The sequence below is a fragment of the Rhyacophila brunnea genome, unplaced genomic scaffold (assembly GCF_057557595.1).
Source record: "Rhyacophila brunnea isolate RB1 unplaced genomic scaffold, BYU_Rbru_1.0 scaffold_13, whole genome shotgun sequence".
In the NCBI taxonomy this organism is placed as follows: domain Eukaryota; kingdom Metazoa; phylum Arthropoda; class Insecta; order Trichoptera; family Rhyacophilidae; genus Rhyacophila; species Rhyacophila brunnea.
The window spans coordinates 6390311-6411158 of record NW_028232785.1 but is presented as its reverse complement, the minus strand read 5'-3'; the positions used below and the strand labels follow the sequence as shown (position 1 = coordinate 6411158).

The following is a 20848-nucleotide window of genomic DNA, read 5'->3' as shown; positions in this document are numbered from 1 at the left end:
TGCAAGCAATGCACCGCGACACACCTACCGTCTAGCGGCGCACCGGTGTGCTATAGAGCTACAAGTCTCATGACAGTGTTAAACAGAGTATGATTCTCTCAGTTCAGATGGCATCCTAGTTATTTTCAAGGAGCGTATGTGGCATAGGTGCTGGTGCATTATGGCTCATCCATCAATATTGACCACGGCACTGGGTGTGTAGAAAATGATGGGTATTAGGAAATGAAAAAAATATCGACGTTATCGTGACATTGTTACCATAGAATACTTCAATGTAGTTACTAGGTGCTGGGAAAATTCTAGGGAGAACAATAATTATCCACTATAACTGCTTGAGCAGGGATGTGGTAAATAGACGGATAAACTTGTATTAAATAGTATTTCCAGTACCCTAAACCTGAAAGGCGCATCACATGTGACAGAAGATTTTGACGTATGATAGGCAACGACAACAAACTTAGTATACATATAATCATAGACAATATATGACAAAATATAAATATTTAATAACTATTAATTATACATGATTCATACGCTGTCAATCGAAATGATAAGGTGGATAATAACTACTTATAATTTTGTTTATTGGTTGTCTTATTATTAAACGTACTTAAAATTGGGATTTTTAAAGTAACTAGCGTTGGATATAAAGCTTGCTCGTCATAAATTAATGCATAACGAAACATTTATGAACGCACGAGGTCTAAAGATACAGTGAAAGCCATCAATAATTTGTAAGATAAATAACAATAAATAGTATAATATTATTATATTGTGACATTGGAGTGATGAAAACAGTTTTTGGTGACAGCTATAACTGTTGCGAATGGCTTTGCAAAGTATATTTTGACGACGCACCAATAAAAATATATACAGGTGCTTTCCAAATTGAAGCACGAAGATGTTGATTATCATCAATTAGTATAAATGGAAAACAGGTAGATAGGAGCCGTATTGGCTGTTTTGCGAAACTCTTTTGACCAGACCATCCATGCGGATGCGGTTGTTTTTGTTCGGGATATTTTGACAGGGTACTTAGTGAAAATGGAAAAATGCGAATTTTTCGCGTAATTTACATGGAAAAACAATAAAAAATATATGAAAAATCATATAATTAAATTACTCAAAGGTATGCATTTAAAAAATGTGGAAAAAAAATGTTTGGTGTTAAAACTTGACGGCCACTCAAAATTAATTTTCTAGGTTAATATAAAAGATAAAAATTTGAAAAATCGTGTTAAAATTTTACATAAATATACATAATCGTATGCACTTAACAAAAATTTTTTAAAGCAAATTTATTTGTTCAAGTATCAGGTCACTGAATTTAGAGAACTAATATCTCCACGATATAAGCCTCCCCAAACCAAAGCGAATATTCGCAGCGAATATTCGCAGCGAATTATTCGCCAATCAAGCTCGTATTGGCTTACGGGACAGAGCACGCTTGCGCGACCGCCTTGCGTCTTGAGTGCGAATTTGCAGCGAATATTCGCTGCGATTTTCGGGAACTCTGTCGACAGCGAATTTATTCGCGGCGGACAATTTCGCCAAGGGAATTAGTAAAATCAAAATGGCGAAGACATTGAGCAGCTGATCGAGTTGGTCCGGAAATATCCAATCCTTTATGATTTCTCTGACAGTGACTACAAAACATAAGAAAGAAAGATAAGATATGGGATGAAATTGGCATGGAAATTGTTGAAAATGGTATGAAGGTCGTCATAATAATATTATGTAGGTACCGTAAAACCCCCTAACTTCGCCAAGTGTCCCTAACTTCACCTAAATCAATCATGTTTTTACTATTGCAGCACTTTAAGTCACTGAGGCAATTTTAAAGATAATATTCGTCCTGTCACCACACAATTTTCAAACCGCCATTATTTTCGCCGTGTTTGTGTTAGTACCGTTTTTTCGAGTCCGGTTTGAAGAGATTTTTTCGGAATACCTCTGAACTTTTGCTGATTTCTACGAATCTTGTAGAGGTAGGTTCTTCATATTTTTAATATAATATAGTGATATAGTCTGCTTGCCAAATGTAACGTGCGATTTCCGATATTTATAATAAAACATCAATTATTTGAGTATGCAATGTCAGGCTATGTTTTTTGAACTACTTGTTCCTACACTTCCCCTGGCTTTAGGGTTGTCACAAAAAAACGATTTTCTTGAAATAAATGTGTTTTTTTTTATTTTTATTGTTTTTAGACTAAAAACTATTCATCACTTTGAATCACCAGTTAACAATTTTTCTCATATTTCCTTTATTAAAAATTTACTATGTAAATCAACACATAAAAATGATACTATAATGCTTTGGGTTTTGGCAGCCCTAGCGTAAATTGGTAGGTTGTATGAAACAGTCATTGAAGTGATTCCTATCTTCGCCAACGTAGATATTTCTTTAAAATATGTCAAATTGTCTCTAGCATAAGACCTGAATTTGCTTAAGGCTATTTTTTAATAGATTTCGTGAGTATCCATAGACAATATTTTTTTATTGTACCTACTAAAACACATTAGGCGAAGTTAGGGAATCGTGCCGTAACTTCGTCTATATAAAAAATAGTGATTTATTGTATTATTAAGTATGAAAAGGGTATTACTTCAATATAAATAAAATTAAACACTATCATTGTGCATTACATAAGATCTATAAGACTTCATATTGGTGGATATTTTGGTGGCAAAACGACTTTCTGTTAAAAAACCGGGCGAAGTTAGGGGGTTTTACGGTATCTTTGTCTAACCAAAGTATGTAAAGTTTTTTGACAGGATGAATACGCTATTATAAATAAATAACTTTAATCTAAGGTCCCGATATTTAAAAAATACATATTATTAATTTGCGTCATGCACAGCCTTTAATAACAGAAACTTTATAACTTTGATTGTTAGTGCACTGACAGTTCTAACTTATTGCGATCGTTTGACGTTTTGGTTTCGACTTTCGAGCAGTCATATCAATAATGTTATAATTAGGTATCAGTTACAATACTTCAATCATATTCGGTATCGGTCACGTAAATACCCATTTTATATTCGTCGATAATTTCTTGATAATATTTTTTTAGGTTAGGTAGGTAGTCTTTAAGATTATTTTTTTGCTTCTAACATTATGCAGCATAGCATTTCTATTGTAGCTAAAGATATAATATACATATAGGTAGATAAGTAGGTACTCCATGTCGTCATTGTGGTATTTTGTAAGGTTTTAGACCAAAAACCTTACATACTACTTACTATCGGGTTATTTACAGTAGGACATACCTAGGTTGTGTTTGTTTTTTGATCTCAAGAGACCTCAATCACAAAAACGATATTATGTACCTATATACCTACTAGGTATATATTTCCTTCATTATGTATAGGTATATTGAGCTAATAAACTGGTTTTGCCCAAGCCGACCGCGAACCAAGATAATATTATCTACATGTTCCATGTACCTACCTAACATAACCAATGTTTTCTGTTTCACATTAATTTGTATACCTACAAACATTTTAAACTTAATTGAGATGTTATTAAACTTCTGTTCATGTAATATTATGTAGGTAGGTATATCTTGGTCTGCATTAGGCAATAAGATTAATAATTTTATGTGCATGTAAATATAAAGGTCAGGTACCTCCTCTAAGTACATAATATTATATTATCATCATGGATACCTACCTGAATGATGTTGGAGATATACTAATGCTTTGTGATGAATTTAATTTTAGCAAAGATCTTCAACCTTTCAACGTAGGTACAAAGCACCAGAAGAAATTAAAAATGAAACCCCTGGCATTAACAGGAATAAAATAATATTTCATCATAAACATCAGTCGGGGTCATTCCACTGCTAGATGAAAGCCTCTTCTAGCTCCTTCCACTATTTTCGGTCTCTAGTTCTTCGCTGCTACATACTTTTATTGTACTTCACGTGAACAAAGAGATCAACTAAGTGAAGTGTCAATCAACAAAAGTGGCATTTGTGCACAATGTTAATGAATTTTCCAAAACATTAAGTGTGATAATATAATATACAAGGATGAATAAGGCGTGGGCGAGGGCCAAGGTCCTTTTTATGATTCCTCTATTGATGTACCTATTTTTATTAAGAAAAATGTTTGCCGTAGAATGGGGTGAATACTGAATAGACCCTTTTTAAAATTTCTATTTTTCTGCTACACATTATTCGGACAAACATGAATGACTTAAAACCTGTTTCTATGGACATAATCATACTCTAAAATATTTTTCAACTACCATTTATTATCAAACAGCCAATTTTGTGTGATGTCTCTTTCTATCCAGCGTTGGGGTGATTATAGACATGGCGGGTGGATAGAATCGAATAATGGTAATTTCCTAATGTTAAAAATGTAATTAAGTACCTACTGTACATTACAAATTTATGTAGGTACATTTAAGTATGTAAATCAAAATCAAAAATATAAATTTAAATGTTATACAACACAGTATCATGTAAGTATTTAAAAAAACATATACTTACATAAACATCTATTTATCCAAGAATTATTTGATACTTGAATCTGTATTTTATTTACCATATTCGATGGATGTATGTGGTGTATTTTGTAAAATATTTGGTATGTATTTATTATTTAACTAAGCGTATTTAATTTGCCACGTGACCTGTAGCTCTTTTATAATCACAAATTATTGTTGAATGTTCCGAAAATGAGTTTATGTGCCGAAACAGCTGTCAAGGTAAATGACTCAGTTAAAGTAGAATTAACAAAAATAACTATATTTCAAAACCATTATAATCCATCTACCATGTAAACACCATTTCAAGTAATAAAGAAATAAAAAGTCACCTAATTAAATAATATTATACTAGAAAAAATATACTATCTATATACCAACTTAATTTTCATTTAAAGTTGTAAAACGCCCGGTTACTAAATAGAAGAAGGACAGAGTCTTCTGGCACGACCGAATCACATTGGAACGGTGTTATTGTCATTTGAAAGTAACAATACTGACACCTAAATGAGTCGCCTGCACTGCCAGAATCATCTGAACCCTGTCTACCTATCTATATACAATTTATTGTTATTTTTTTTCATATTTGTCCATTTTATTACAATATCGTGTTACTTTTAAAGCTCATTGTAATTCTAATAATTATAATATTTTTCTTGTATTCTGTGCAAAAATGATTATTAAAACTTTCTTAACCTAAACCAAGTATTTTTTATTGAATGATCCTGCAAAAATATTCAAGTACAGTTAAGTGACATATTTTGTTTCGGTGTATAAGCCATAAATAAATATACATAAATTATATTTAATATATACATGTATACTGTATGTATAGCCACGGTTGGTCTTGCACTTGTTGCTGTAGCTATGCGATCTGGTGTGGTCCATTATCCAAAAACACTCAATCACATCCCTGGTCAAACAGCGGGCAGCCGTGTAGTGAGTCTGGCTGGCCTATGGTGGCACTAGAATGATTTCAATATACACAGTCTGTTAATTTGAATATGTTTTCGACTGAAAGTTGTAAAAATATTAGAAATCAGGATTTAAATAATTAAAAAACTGTTTCATTAAATATCATATTCATACCTATGCAAAATTTTGATTCCTTTGAAGTACCTATACAAAATACGGATGAATATAAACCAAACAAAAATATTTGTTACTGTTACTGCCATAGTAAAGTAAAGTTTAACATACTTCCCTAATAGAACAAAATTCCCAATTCTTGTCGTTCTGTAGATGTTTCATTTCAGTTTTTACCAACGATCCATTAAATATGAATTGGTCATAAACACTCAAAGGAAATCTGGCACTCACTGCCAGAATGTCCATGTCAGATACCTGCATAAAAATAAATGTCATGTTATGATATTATACGTAATGAATATGAATGTATCAGAAACAACATAGATTTTATTACGAATTTTACATTTACAGAAAATTTCCTGCGCTCATTTTTGAAAGTCTCCAAGTATGACGGGTATATTCGCACATGGGTGCAGTTAATGCACCCAATGATTTTCGGGAAACCTGCCCTTTCTTGAAGTCTGAAATTAAAAAATATTTTTACCGACACAAAATAATATTCCCGTTAAATTCTTATTGAGTAGGTAATTTACTTGTTGTGTCTATGCGCAGTTACTCTAGTTACATGACATGTACATTGTAATATTGTATAAATTGATCAGAGGGTATCAACACAACACTAAAGACTGTCAGCGCTGTATGGCGACTGTATGTAAGTATTACTAAGCACTGCTATTATAGCATCGGACACGTTTCCTATGCATCTGCTTACTGATGCCTGGCTCATTGCGCAGAAGACTTGGCCTACCCGTTTTTGGTACGCTCCCTCTGCGAAGAAACGCAAAATAGTCAAAACCTACAATTCAAATAACGGAGACATGTTATTTCAATAGCATATTACCTTCAAATCCTGTTAACCCTTCATGGTAAATGCTTATTTATAATATGTGCAGTTATGAAACTGAGTAAATCTATCTTATCTATGAGCCATGGCAATCTTGCCCTGTCATAAAGTAAGGTTATATTAAATGTCGATGTAATTTGTCGCACGCCATCTCATTATATCTTCAGCGTGTAATAAGCATTCAGAAGACGTGTACATTTTGTCAACACACAACTGTCACTTTGACATTCGTATATGTATTTAGTCTATGGCTGCATCCAATGCTGCCACCTTGTTTCAGATAATTAAAATACACTTTACGCAAAGTGGGTAAAAGTTGTAGCAATTCTGAAAGCACTGTAGTGTACGTATATTTTTCATATTTAATTCATAAAAATTATAGAATATTTGGCGTAAAATATTAATATTATTTACAATTTTTAAATCTGGCGCGTAAATAAAATTATTTAGTCTATGGCTGCGTCGCTGACGCTTTGGTGTGGGGCCAAGCGCGTAAGTCGCATCAAATCCAAGCGGTAGCGACAGCGACAGCGAGGGCGTTGCGAATTCGCTGCGAATATTCGCTTTGGTTTGGGGGAGGCTATATCTCTAAAACAAAAAAAGCACGTGCACAAACGTAAGCTAATAATAGTCAAATTGATGACCTAATAAAAAATTAAAAAAGTTTGTTGGATGGTTCTACTTAACGTTCATCAAATATTTCATATCAAATAACTCACGCACTATATGAGAAAAAAAATAAAAAAGTATGCAGGATTGCGCATTAGCTATGCGACAAGAGATTTTACTAAAAGAAATATTTATAAACCCACGCAGTCAGGTTTTGCATACAAACTTAAAAATTAAATAGCGCGCTGAATACAGATGAAAAGACAAAAAAGAATCGTGCACTAACGTTAACTACCAACGCACTAGTGTTTACAATTTAAATTTTGAAAAAAATATAAGTTTAGTGACACAAGTATCCAGCATTTAGCTGGGTCACCCAAATTGAAATGCAAATAACCCCCTTAATGTGCGTGCACAAACGAAATAAACGCGTGCACAAACGTGCACTAACGATGCACAAACGAATGCACTAAAAAAAAGTTGAAATTTCAACATTGGGTGACCCAACGTTTAGCTGGAACACCCAATTTGAAATTGGAATTTTTCGGTTATTATAGGTGCACAAACGAAAAAAAATCGTGCACAAACGTGCACTAACGATGCACAAACAAATGCACACAAAAAAAGTTGGAGTTTTAACATTGGGTGATCCAGGTAAATGGACCTTTGATTACTTGAAAATGTATAGATTTTTGATTTTTATCAAAGTTATTAATATTCTGACACCATTTTTATATCGATGTTGATTGATCTAATAAGTTGTACTTAAATAATTTTTATCGAATGAATATGGTTTATGATAATATTTGTCATGCAATCTCGTAAAAGAATGCATTACATAATTTGAAATTTTAGATCAATATTTTTTTTTAATAAATAATCTAAAATGCTGTGAAATATAAAACCTAATAATGATTATAAAACCATTGCCTATATGAATTTGTTTTGCCGGTGGTCATGGCTGTCTCGGCGACTTTCTCATCAAAGCATTGCTTTAGATTATTTACCTATTTACTTAGGTAGGGACCTAATATGTAAAATGAACATGAAACTTGAACCAAAGTGAAGCTTTATTATATTACTATTATACTAAACACTCTGGTTCACTGTTTGGTATTTTACCTACCTAAGTAGGAAGGTAATTAATCTAAAACAATGCTTTGAAGAAGAAAGACGTCAATGCAGCCATGACCACAGACAAAACAAATTCATGTTATAGGTAATGCTTTAAATACACTCTATAACGATCGGTCATATTATATAATATGTCGAAAATGTATTTGAGTGTATTTGAAGCATAAATCTCGGAATGGCTTAGATTTGATCATATACACTAAAACGCTTCTAGCATATAAATGTGCCCGATCGTCATATAGTCTATTTGAACCTTAATGGTTTTTTAGGTAATTATTATTAATATATTTCACAGAATATTAGATTATTTAATAAAAAAATACTCATTTAAATTTTATAGGTAATGCATTCTTTTACGAGATTGCATGACAAATATTATCATAAACCATACCCATTCGATTAAAATTATTTACAACTTATTAGATCAATCAATATCGATATAAAAAAATGGCGTCAGAATATTAATAACCTTGGTAAAAAAACAAAAATCTATACTTTTTCAAGTAGTCAACGCGTACTATAATAATTTTGTTGGAAAAGGTATGATTTCTTGGATCGCGTGATCGGTTACGAATAGCAACACTGAACAAATAGTCTATGGCCTTATAGTACGCTCCCTACTTTGTCCATCGAAGAGAGAAGTCACGTTGTTCCTAGCATCATAGCAAACATGGATGTAAAAAGAGAATGCGATGAAGACCAATCTGATACAAAAGGCGAGCGTTTGTTTGATATACAAACTGATCATCCATATAGTCTGGTCCCTTCTACCTATGTAAAGCAAGAGAATATCGACGAGACCAGTTGTCATTTTGAGGTTAGTTTAGCATGCTAATTTCCTGTGATTTAATTGTATAGACTATCTATATTATTTAATAACGCACGTGGTTCTAAAATTATAATCCTTCAAAACATAACCTTCTACCCAACCATTTCACTGCCACGTGTTATTTTATACGAATCCACTGTGTGTTCAAAATATTGTAAGAATACTTGTAACAATGAATTTCTTGATTTTAACTTTACATTAATTTATGTTGTCTCTTTTAGTATCACGCAGTCGGCTTCACTGATGTTAAACCTGAGACTGACCTTCAGCTCGTTGATGCCAAACGTGAGATTGTTGAAGATACTATAGACCCATTATATGACGAACACCTTGAACCAGGTTGTTCGTATTCAGAATACAAACCAGAAGATGAGGTACGTTCAATTGTACTTAACCCTATCCATTTTTTTTCACAGTCGTGTTCAAATGCCCCATATAACTCAAGCACCTTTTCTACCTTATTACGTTCACGGTTGGGGTTGGAAAATAGCTCAATTACGCAATTAAATTAATTAATTTATGCCAGTTAAAAAACAAAAACGTACGTTTATTGGAGCACCAATCTACAATAGTCAGACATGATCTCTTGGACGTGAGACAAGCTGATGGTGCTACAGCTGCCGGAGAGGCTCGTTTAGTGAATATAACTCAGGACCACAGTTGTTGGATGCGATGAGAGTGAAATAGCTCTGAGCGGGATGGAGCACTGAGATATTTTCAGCGTTTAGATTTTGCTAGTCTTTCAATGTGTTGTGTTAAAGTTGTTAGTGAGAGAAGCAGAGAATTCTTTAAAGTTGAGTCAGTTATTCGCAACCTTGTTTTGCTTTTAATCAATTTGATGGATTAAAATGCTTGTTTACATCTATATGTCTATCCAAAGCGATATATATAACTTTTTGAAAATTTTCTTAGCTCTGGGAAATGTTCACAGGGTCATGAACGCCTGAAAATTAATTAAGTCAGAAGCATTTTCATCTGGAAAAAGTTCATCAAATGTCATTTTCAATAATGAATTTGTTTTTAAATCAATCAGTTGAAATTTTGTACGTTACAAGACATCTGTATTACATTTGGTTCACTAATTGAAAATAGGTTTATAAATGCGAGCATGCAGTTTTCTTTGCTCTACTCTGCTCTTTTAAGTGTGGAAATTGTCTCAAATCATCATTTTGTCACTGATAGATAAACAGTTGTAATTTCATTTTAAATGAACTGATGCTATTTACTAAGCTAGAAAATAATTTATATTCTTGCCTTGCAGTTTTAAATTTAGATCATTGAGATGGCTATTAATATCAACTACGATGCGCAAAAGATGCAATGCGCTACGGTTTGGCCATCACTGGGCTAGACACTAATTGTAAAACTATTTCCCTTTTTTATTAATTCGACATTTTAGCTAAGTATTTTTAGTTATTCATCAATTCATTTTGTTTCTAATAGTGTCCTGCAGCCGGATTCACTGATAATAAACATGAGACTGACCCCGTTCACGCCGAACGCGAGATTGTTGAAGATACCATAGACCCATCCTATGACGAAGACCCTCAACCTGGATATTCGTATTCAGAAAACAGACCAGAAGATGAGGTACGTTCAATTGAATATATTATATACTTCTTCTTAACTATCTTGCCGTATCGGCTAAACACTCGTAAAACTATTTCTCTTTTTTATTTATTCGACAGTTTAGAACTTGTAGTTATTGCTTAATATGTATATTCAAGTAAATATCTACATATCCCCAGAAGAACTGCGAATCCGATCGACAGCGGAAAGATACCTTTAAAAAGTTTAATTCCTCTGATTCATCAATATGTGGCCAGGGAAAAGTTATCGGATTTAGATACCTTCAATGGTGTCATGGTTATGGTTTGGATCTCGGAAATGTATTTGGCTTGTTATGAATTAATAATGGAGATCATCACTGATTGGAGACAGGGTGAATTTTTGAGGATCACTTAAAAAGTCACACTGATTACTAAAATTAATATTACTCATTTATTATTCATTTAATTCAAATAAATCCCTTAACTATTTATTGGTATTAAATTGTTTACTTATATTTTAAGTTATTTTGTGTATCAGTAGAATCTAGAAAACATGTCAAATATAGATTTTTGTGTTTTTTTAGCCATTTTTATACGAAATGACAAAGTTAAAAAGTCTATGAAACAAGTAAATGATAAAAAAAAGATATACTGAAACTTGAGAAAAATACAGTACTTTTTAAGATATGTAGAAGACGGAGGGCCTTTTTATGTTATTTTGCTCACTAAACCGCCTTCTTCTTTCTTCTTTTTTTTTCTTTGGCCATATCCGCCCCTTAACTGGTGCATATGGACACCACGCGGCGCCTCCAAGAATCTCTGTTTCTCGCCAGTTTTCTTGCTTCGTTCCAAGTCAAATCAGCATCCCGTAGCTCCACCGTTTACACTCTGTAGATTGTATTTAGGCCTTCGCCGGAATCGGTCGGCTTGAAGAACAGGCAAGCCAGGTTGAAATTCTCTTCTGGCATCCGCAGCACGTGGCCGAGCCAGGTTTAACGTCGCCTCTTCACTTTCAGCGTGACGAGAGGTTGCTTGGTGCGTTCTCTTATCTCCTCGTCGCTCCTAAAGTCATACCACCGACACCCAGTATTGGTCGCAAACATCTGTTTTCATAGCTCAGTATACGGTTGCTCTGACCCTTCGTAAAAAGCCATGATTCGCTACCGTAAAGCAGCACCGTCGCAAGTCAGCAAGCGTCGAATAGGCGGAAATTGGTTTTGACCGAGTACAATCGTGAGTCCCAGACATTCTGCATTGAGTTGAATGTTTCTCCAGCCATTCCCATTCGGATAGCGAGCTCTTTCTGCAAAATGCCATCTCCCGTGATGTGTACCCCCAGGTACTTGAAGCTGTCGACGCTCTCGGTGTTTTGTCCGTCGCTAATCAGAAGGAAATTTGGATCAGGACAGGTGCTATTACACAAGACGTTGGTTTTCTTCGCGTTGATTTTCAAACCAAATTGATCATTATTTTGACAAATTTAAATAAAAATAAATTTTATGAATCAAATAATTCTTAAATAATATGTAGGACTATACATAACTAACACCATAAAATGAGCGTAGTTATGCACAAAGCAGCCGAGCCACACAAACCTCAAACAGAGATAGAAGCACTTTTATGTAAATTGTGTTTCTTTAAATCAACAAAGCCACTGTATACTGTGTATACTTTTTGAATGATAGATATTATATATATATATATGATTTTGTATAACTTTTGAAGAGATAAAAGCATATAATCTATGAAATTTTGGTGTTTTGGCAGTCCAGGTGTTTTGAGTAAAATGATTTTTTTTAGAATGTGCATTCTGCAGAATGCAGCCATCTTTTATTTTTGTCAGAAAAGTCTTTATTTTTGATTATTTTCTTTAAAAATAGCCTTCTAAGTTACTAAATTATTATGGGAATTTCAAAATTCTGAAAATAATTCGAAAAACTAGCAAATTATACGTCAATATTTAGCTGCCTGGCACTATTTTTTATATGAAAAATCTGTATATTATAATATATATAATAAAATGAAAAACATATAATGTAATTGAGAAAATAATGTTTATTGATTGAATGTAGAAAAACACACCTTACAGTCACGATTTTAAAAATTTACGTAAGTACATAATATTATCATTTGGCTGCTTTTTGCAGAACGAATATTGCATATTTTTAGAACGCATTTATATGACATTTTTGTATGACAGCAGCTTGGTTGCTTTATGCAAATCGAAAATGTCATATTCTGCGATTTGCAAAATCTTTAAAACGCATTTATATGAGATGTTTGTATGACAGCAGCTTGGCTGATTTGTGCAGAACGTAAAACAAACGTGTGAGATTATGGAAATCACAATAACTCATTTTTTTCAAAATTGTGGCTTGGCTGCTTTGTGCATAACTACGCTCAAATGATACTACGTCTATTATAAACTAATTACGACTTTTACAAAAATCAATATATGGTTTAAAATCTTTCATTTTGAACATGTCCTGCACCCTGTAACAGCGGCGCCAAATTGGCGCCGATTATCTCCAATGGGAATAATATTCAATTATCTAAGTCGTGCTTCTTGGAAGGTTGCTTTCTGAAGTATTGAGACTGTGTATATTAACCCGGCCGCCGCGTCAGTTTCAATATGAAAGGGGCTCTCTCTGCGGTATCATTTTTCTAAATGCTATGCTTCGCTATATTATGATAAATACGGCAATTAAAAATAGCTGGTATTACTGTTATCATGCCTAGATACATAAGGTTCGAAGTGCCACACTAAAAAATAGAATCGATTGTTGAATTTAGCTGTGAATGCTTGAATAAAATCGTCCATAGTCCCTTGTACCGAAAAAATACGCAGCCATGTTTGTGACGTAAAAACGCGTCATTGAGATTGTGCGCCTATGAAAAGAAATAAATCACTGACACTAATTTTATTTTAGTCATGTTAGAAACACTTAAAAATGCCGTTAAAAATATTGAAAATAATAGCTTTTATTGTGTCGCATATTATTACAAGTTTTATGGGTCGCGTAAAGTTGAGTCCACAGTGGTGGAAATATTGTAATAATTTCTTATGTTCTTTTTTTAGTGTAATTTGGATTTTTACTAGATTAAACTTTTCAGTTTTATTGAGCATTGTGTTATGTTAGTGATTGTCGTTTCATGTTTTATAAAAAAAAACAATATTTATTTTGTAAAATCTGCTGCGTGCTTGTAAAAGTGCTATAAAAACATTTATTGCGTGAGGTTTTAAAATTTCATAAACATTAAATTGCATACAAAGATAATATGTAATACAGTTGAAAAGTCAATATTCCATGATTTACATTTTATATTATGTTGTATACCCGTGTGTTTTTTTTTATACTTACGTTTATTTATACGTTTTATATATTCCTTCCTGTAATTTATTGGTAAAACTCGCAATCGTCCTAACTAAAATATAATAATATATTATATTTTTTCATTCCGTGTGGACGTATCTTTACGACATATTTACGACTTTCAATAATGAGCTCGATTTATGACTTTCAAACAATTGGGGTGACACATGACGACATGACCATGAGTAATAAAAATAAATGACATAATCCAGAACACAAGTTCAAGTACATATTTATAAATATTTTGACGACACAGGTTCGTTTTTTTGGTTGTATTTTATTCCCGCAAACATGGTGTTGTAAAGATCGCGGTGAATATTCAACTTGACACGATAAATCACTCGGCGCACACTCAAACTCGAATGAAAATATTTTGTATACCTAGTGCGCAGGCGCTAAAAAATACCGCGTAGATTTGAACTGATGCAATCGTACCGGCGAATCTCAATAGATCGAGAGGGTTCGAAAGATCGATGTTTATGAAATTAAAACAACATATTTTTGACAAAGTTATATAGGTGGAAGTAGGCGGATGGATCGGGCTATTTTTTAATAAAATTCTCAATGCCGCATGAAAAATATTTCTTGCGTTATCCACAGGTCAAGGTTTGCGTATCTGACTGCTATACGGTCGCCCATGTGTTACGTACTAGCTGTATCCTACTGGAATACGGTCGCCGGGAAAGGGTTTTAATACTGATGATCGAATAAAGTTATAATTTAATACATTTCATTTAATCACATAATGTTAAGTATCTAATCCGTATAAATCCTTTTTACCTCTCCGGAGGTTTTCATACTGACAACTTAATGTGTAGAAATATCTATTTTGCAATAATTGAGATTATAAGTTTGTCATTCATAGTGGTGAACAATAAAATATGTGTATTTACAATATGATGTCTTTATATTACTGTAAATAATGCAATAGGGTTCAAAATCTTTTTACAGAATTCTGCTCAGCGATGGTTCACAGGGCACAGTTCCAAGTGTGAGAGTCCACTGCCTATCCTGAATTTAAAAACAGTTTGTAAGGAAGGCGGCCTATGTGCATCCAAAGATCTCGACGAAGGGATCACCCAGCATTCAGACATAACCATAGATGACCATGACATTAAAGAGGAACTGGATAAACAGTGTATGCTAAAGGTGGTCCGGATTAAGCTGACAAGAGTAATACATTTTCCACGAAATTTTATTTGTGATATTTGCTATTCAGTTTGCGGATCTAAAGCCAAATTAAAAAGCCACAATATTTTATGCAAGAGGCGGAAAGGTTTCAAAACACATAGCGTGATGAATTCCGTTGTTTTCAATATCAACAAAAAAACACGCAAAGAAGATAAATCGCATCATTGCGATATGTGCTTATATAAGTGCGCCTCATCTAGCATTCTCAAAATGCATATGAGGACACATACTGGTGGAAAACCATTTCAATGCGATGTTTGCTCATTTAAGTGTTCTTCTCGCAGTAATCTCACAATTCATATAAGGACACATATTGGTGAAAAACCATATAGTTGTGATGTATGCCTAAAAAAATTCTCGCAGTACGGTCCTTTAAAAAGGCATAAAACTTTACATAGTGGCGAAAAACGATTTCTTTGTGAAGTGTGTTCATATAATTGCTCGTCAGCCGATAATCTTAAAAACCATAAATTGACACATACTGGTGAAAAACCATATCAATGCGATGTTTGCTCATATAAGTGCACAACATCCGGGGGTCTTAAAACGCATAAAATGACACATACTGTCGGAAAACCATTTCAATGCGATGTTTGCTCATATAAGTGCACAACATCCAGTAGTCTTAAAATGCACCAAATAATACATACCGGTGAAAAACCATTTCAATGCGATATTTGCTTATATAAGTGCAGGTCATCCAAAGTTCTCAAATCGCACCAAATGAAACATAATGGTAAAAAACCGTATAGTTGCGATGTGTGCTTTAAAAACTTCTTTTGGTTGAGGTCTTTGAAAAGACATAAAATTACACAGCATAGTTGTGAAAAACTATTTTATTGCGATGCTTGTTCATATAAGTGCTCGTCATCCAGAAAACTGACGAAGCATAAGCTGACACATGGTGATAAAAAACTTTATCATTGTGATGATTGCTCATTTAAATGTTCGTCGCGCAGTAATCTTATAAATCATATAAGAACACATACTGGTGAAAAACCATATAGTTGTGATGTATGCCTAAAAAAATTCTCGCAGTTTGGTCATTTAAAAAGGCATAAAATTTTACATAGTGGTGAAAAACTATTTCTTTGTGAAGTGTGTTCATATAATTGTCCGTCAGCCGATTATCTTAAAAACCATAAAATGACACATACAGGCGAAAAACCATATCAATGCGATGTTTGCTCATTTAAGTGCTCAAGATCTAATGGTCTTAAAATGCATAAACTGACACATACAGGTGAAAAACCATTTAAATGCGATTTTTGCTCACTCAATTTCCCAACTTCCGGTGGTCTTAAAATGCATAAAATACAACATACCGGTGAAAAACCATTTCAATGCAATATTTGCTCAAATAAGTACTCGTCATCCAGAGTTTTAATAGCCCATAAAATGACTCATACGGGTGAAAAACCATATACTTGTGATGTGTGCCCAAAAAAATTCTCGCAGTTGGGTAATCTAAAACTCCATAAAAGGACACATACCGGTGAGAAACCATTTCAATGCGATGTTTGCCCATATAAGTGCACGGCATCCAACGGTCTCAAATTGCATAAAAGGAGACATTCTGGTGAAAAACCATTTCAATGCGATGTATGCTTACATAAGTGCTCAACATCCGGTGGTCTTAAAATGCACAAAATGATACATACCGGTGAAAAACCGTTTCATTGCGATATTTGCTCATATAAGTGCAGGTCATCCAGAGACCTCAAATCGCACCAAATAACTCATACTGGTAAAAAACCATACAGTTGCGTTGTGTGCCTAAAAACATTCTTGAAGTTGAAATCTTTGAAAAGACATAAAACGAACAAATATAATTGTAAAAAACAATTTCATTGTAATGTTTGTTCATATAAGTCCTGGTCATCAAAAGGACTTACGATGCATAAACTAATACATGGTGTTAAAAAACGATATCGTTGTGATATTTGTTCATTTAAGTGTTCTTCTCCCAGTTTTCTCAAAATGCATAAATTGAAACATACTCGTGAAAAACCATATAGTTGCGATGTGTGCCTAAAAAAATTCTTGAAGTTGAGTTATTTGAAACGACATAAAACAACACAACTTAGTTGTGAAAAACTCTTTCTTTGCGATGCTTGTTCATATAAATGCTCGTCATCTAATAGACTGACGAAGCATAAACTGACACATGGTGATAAAAAACTATATAATTGTGATGTTTGCTCATTTAAGTGCTCGGCGCGAAGTGATCTCATAATTCATATAAGGACACATACTAGTGAAAAGCCATACAGTTGTGATCTGTGCCCAATAAAATTCTCGCATATGATTAATCTCATAATACATAAAAAAAGACATACCTAATGATATAAATAGCGTCAATGCGATGTGTGCTCATTTAAATTATCGCGACCCGACGGTTTAAATATAAGGAAAGGAAAATGAGTATAATGATGAAAAACTATAATATGATTATGGTGTGTGCCTAAGAAATACCTAACCTAAAATAAAATCGTTTTTTTAAACGTTACTCGTCCAAATACGCGCGTTAACATGGTCTTACTCCCTACTTTATTTTTCGTTTGTCAATTTATCGCTACGGCCGTATGTTGTAGGTTAATCACTGGGAAATGCCAATAAAATGGCGTATTAAAATAAAATACTTCCTTATTCTTAGGTCAATAATTATTATAAATTGTTAAATTTATGATGAAATATATCCAGGTTTGGTAAGGAAAGAATAAAACGTGTTTTGCTGTCAAAGACTAAAACGGATTTTCTTTCATAGACAAGTTTATTTTCAAAAACAAACCTAAAACAATCATTATTCGTAGCATGTTTATCACACTTAAATGATCAAAGACATTGCTTATAATAATCTCTCTAATTATTTTCAAATATCCTAATCGTGCTCAATTTTTAAATAATAAAATGTTTAGTTCTTGTCAAATTTGGGATCACAGAGATTATGAATATAATTTTTTATCGCAAATATTTCACTATAATAATGTCAACATCAGTAATACTGATGGTATTATAAATGCGTTTAAAAATTAATACATGTAAAAAATCTTAACACCACTGCACATTTATGTACTGAAATATGACTATATTCTAAAACATTAGAGCGAGAGGTTTAAAAGAATACTATTTTATGTAATAAAAATACTTTATGTAGTCATCAAATGTTTAAAATAAATATAAAGGATAATAAGGCTTTAAAATTATATAAATAGATTATCTACAACGTTTAAGGAATGTCCAGAATCATGCTTTGAAAATCGAAAAAAAGCTCCATTTTGACCCATGCTGAGCACGTCCGTCCTTAAGGAGCGCTTACATTTTACGTAAGTGCACATTTATTCAAAATAAATTATAAGATAATTTTAAAAAATAATTTCTAGGGATTCAATCACATAAATATTGATTGTTGTTAAAAATAATAAATTTATCTCGTGATTTTTATTTGTCAGCTAGTTTATTCATAGACTAAGACAATTTATTCAGCCAATTATGTAAGTTGAAATCTGATATTGTATCTAAGTCTTAGTTTTAAATATAGAAGTATTTTAAAATGTCTAGTTTACGGGTTAAATTATAAATTGTTATGTAACAGATTCACAACAACGGATATTTTCAATATATTTTGAGCGTATCTCTGTCGAGCGCCTTACTTATCGCTAGGGTTAAAAACATATGCTCAACAGAAACGTTTCCCAAATGATGTTCCAGGTAAAATTAAGGATATTCAGTGTAATATTTTTAACGAATGTTTGTATTTTTCAATAAATCCACTTGTTTTCGAATATCGACACACTAACCAAAATGTGCATTCCACAATCACATATTTTATAATGGTTATAGTAAAATAGCCCGCAGGCGACTTTTTTCCATTAGACCGAATTTGTCTCCCCATACCGTATACAAACTGTTTTGAAACATTCAAGAAAATAGCCAACACTAAAACAGATAATTTATTAAAAGAACAAGGGCTAACAAAAGGAAAAAAGTACTATCAAAGTTATTACAATTCTGAAAACAAACCATGGTATACCAATAAAATGCTAAATAGGGAAACAATCGTCACAATCAATCGCTTTAGAGCGGACCATTATAATGTTGCCTCATCCCTGGCTCGCTTCGGTATAATAAATGACCCTGGGTGCCGGTGCGGAAGTGAGACTGAAGATGTTAACCACGTTGTTTGCTAATGTTCTCTGTATGATACCCAGAGACAGCGGCTTCTTAAAGATTTAAGTAAACAAAAGTACCAATTGCCACTGGATCTCACGATATTTTTGGCTCGGCCGAATATCAAGGCGTTCCAGTGTGTCCAAATGTTTCTGATTGAGTGTGGCCTACAAGTTTAAACTGTTTTTGTTCTTTTTCTTTTTTTTCCTCTCCTATAAATTTGTATTGTAATGACTGTATGAGTAATTATTGTAATAATATGTATTAATAGTGTATGTTAAAAAGTTAAGCTAAATAAGACTCAATTGAGACTTCAGAGCTTAATAATAAAAAAAAAAAAACAGCGAATTTGTGATTTGTGTTTATCTCACTTATATATCACCACACGGCCACCCCTTGAGCCCTGTTAGCCGCTCTTGTAGGGACCGTGACTTACCACTACCTTCAGTGCTAGCATTGAAATTTACATTTCTGTTGAATGCATCTCCCTTTAAAACTCCTTGCAGCTATTTATCTTTCAAATTGAGATACCGTTGATTTTTTTCCAGTTTTCCGGAACACTTTTTTTTCCGACATTGCAATTTTGGTTCGTCTTCTGTGTGTTCATCTTTATCTTAATTGATATTAACAATGGTTCGAGTAATATTTTTTTGATTCTGAGATGTGATGTGCTCCTCTTCATCATCAGATGTCGAATTAGTATTGCCTTTAGGTACCCATATGACATCATTATTTTATCTGCAGCAGATAAGTCCGTTAATAAAACGTTTCGTCTTCGCGTATGTCAGAATATGACAGTTAGGTACTGAGATATCTAGGAGTGTCTGGGCTAGCTCGGATGGTATTATTTAAAACTCCTGATAGCACTTTTTTATATTTAAAAAAAATGTTTTTTTAAGGAGTGTAGAGGAGAACCATATTCTGCGACTAACTCGGATGTTAAAGTTCAGGACCGGAAACACAAAATATATCAATATACTATACATATATTAATATACTATACATATAACAATATACTGTCCTTTACTTGGAACTGTCCAAACTATTTTCGATACGCAGTCAAATAAAACTCATCAAAAGTTTAGTTTTTGTTTATAATTTCCATCGAAGTAGACATAGAATTATACACATTCAATTTTGTTTAGTGGTTAAATTAATTTCTCGTTATCCCCTTTAAACAATAGCAACTTAATTATAATTGTGCACAAGGACTTTTATTTTTTAATACGATCAGTAAATAATTACACCGATGTTGCTACGTCATCATCACGAATAAAGTTAGGAACAGAGCCTAGTTGGAAACATCTGGTCTAGTATTAATAATTCTACTTCCAACCCTATTCGTTGAGGTTGGCTTCTTAGGTAAATTTTGTAATTATTTATGAAATAAATTTTTGGGCTCCTGTTGAGAGCCCCTGGTTTGTTATAATACATTTTTAAATTTCAAGTCACGTCCTTCGCGGACGGAGAGCATTGTGCCATCGCGTTAGACTATTGCAAGTTTTCATTGGTTGGGAATGAGAGGGAATGCAATGCTGAAGCGAGGGGGGGGGGACCGCA

General features: G+C 33.2%; 1 protein-coding gene and 1 long non-coding RNA gene across 4 annotated transcripts; one reads left to right on the top strand and one right to left on the bottom strand.

The window, feature by feature from the left end:
- Positions 1-5191: 5191 nt before the first annotated feature.
- LOC147076281 (uncharacterized) lies at positions 5192-6652 on the bottom strand. 3 transcript variants are annotated; one of them, XR_015069580.1, is made up of 4 exons: positions 6429-6652; positions 5931-6048; positions 5699-5842; positions 5192-5463 (listed from the first exon to the last, which is right to left on the bottom strand). It is a non-coding gene; the product is annotated as an uncharacterized LOC147076281 (long non-coding RNA). The 3 variants fall into 3 exon arrangements; XR_015069579.1 differs by having other exon boundaries at positions 5937-6048; XR_015069578.1 differs by having other exon boundaries at positions 5699-6048.
- Positions 6653-8792: 2140 nt separating this feature from the next.
- Positions 8793-17864, top strand: LOC147076280 (uncharacterized). The gene is made up of 4 exons (XM_085941686.1): positions 8793-8991; positions 9225-9377; positions 10447-10593; positions 14879-17864. The coding sequence occupies exons 1-4, from the start codon at positions 8845-8847 to the stop codon at positions 17459-17461; spliced, it is 3030 nt and encodes a 1009-aa protein (XP_085797812.1). The 5' UTR covers positions 8793-8844; the 3' UTR covers positions 17462-17864.
- The last annotated feature ends 2984 nt before the right edge of the window (positions 17865-20848 follow it).

Coding starts and splice junctions, on each gene's coding strand:
- LOC147076280 (XM_085941686.1), top strand. CDS start 8,845: ATGGATGTAAAAAGAGAATGCGATGAAGACCAATCTGATACAAAAGGC. Junction 8,992..9,224: donor AGACCAGTTGTCATTTTGAG/GTTAGTTTAGCA, acceptor TGTCTCTTTTAG/TATCACGCAGTCGGCTTCAC. Junction 10,594..14,878: donor AAAACAGACCAGAAGATGAG/GTACGTTCAATT, acceptor ATCTTTTTACAG/AATTCTGCTCAGCGATGGTT.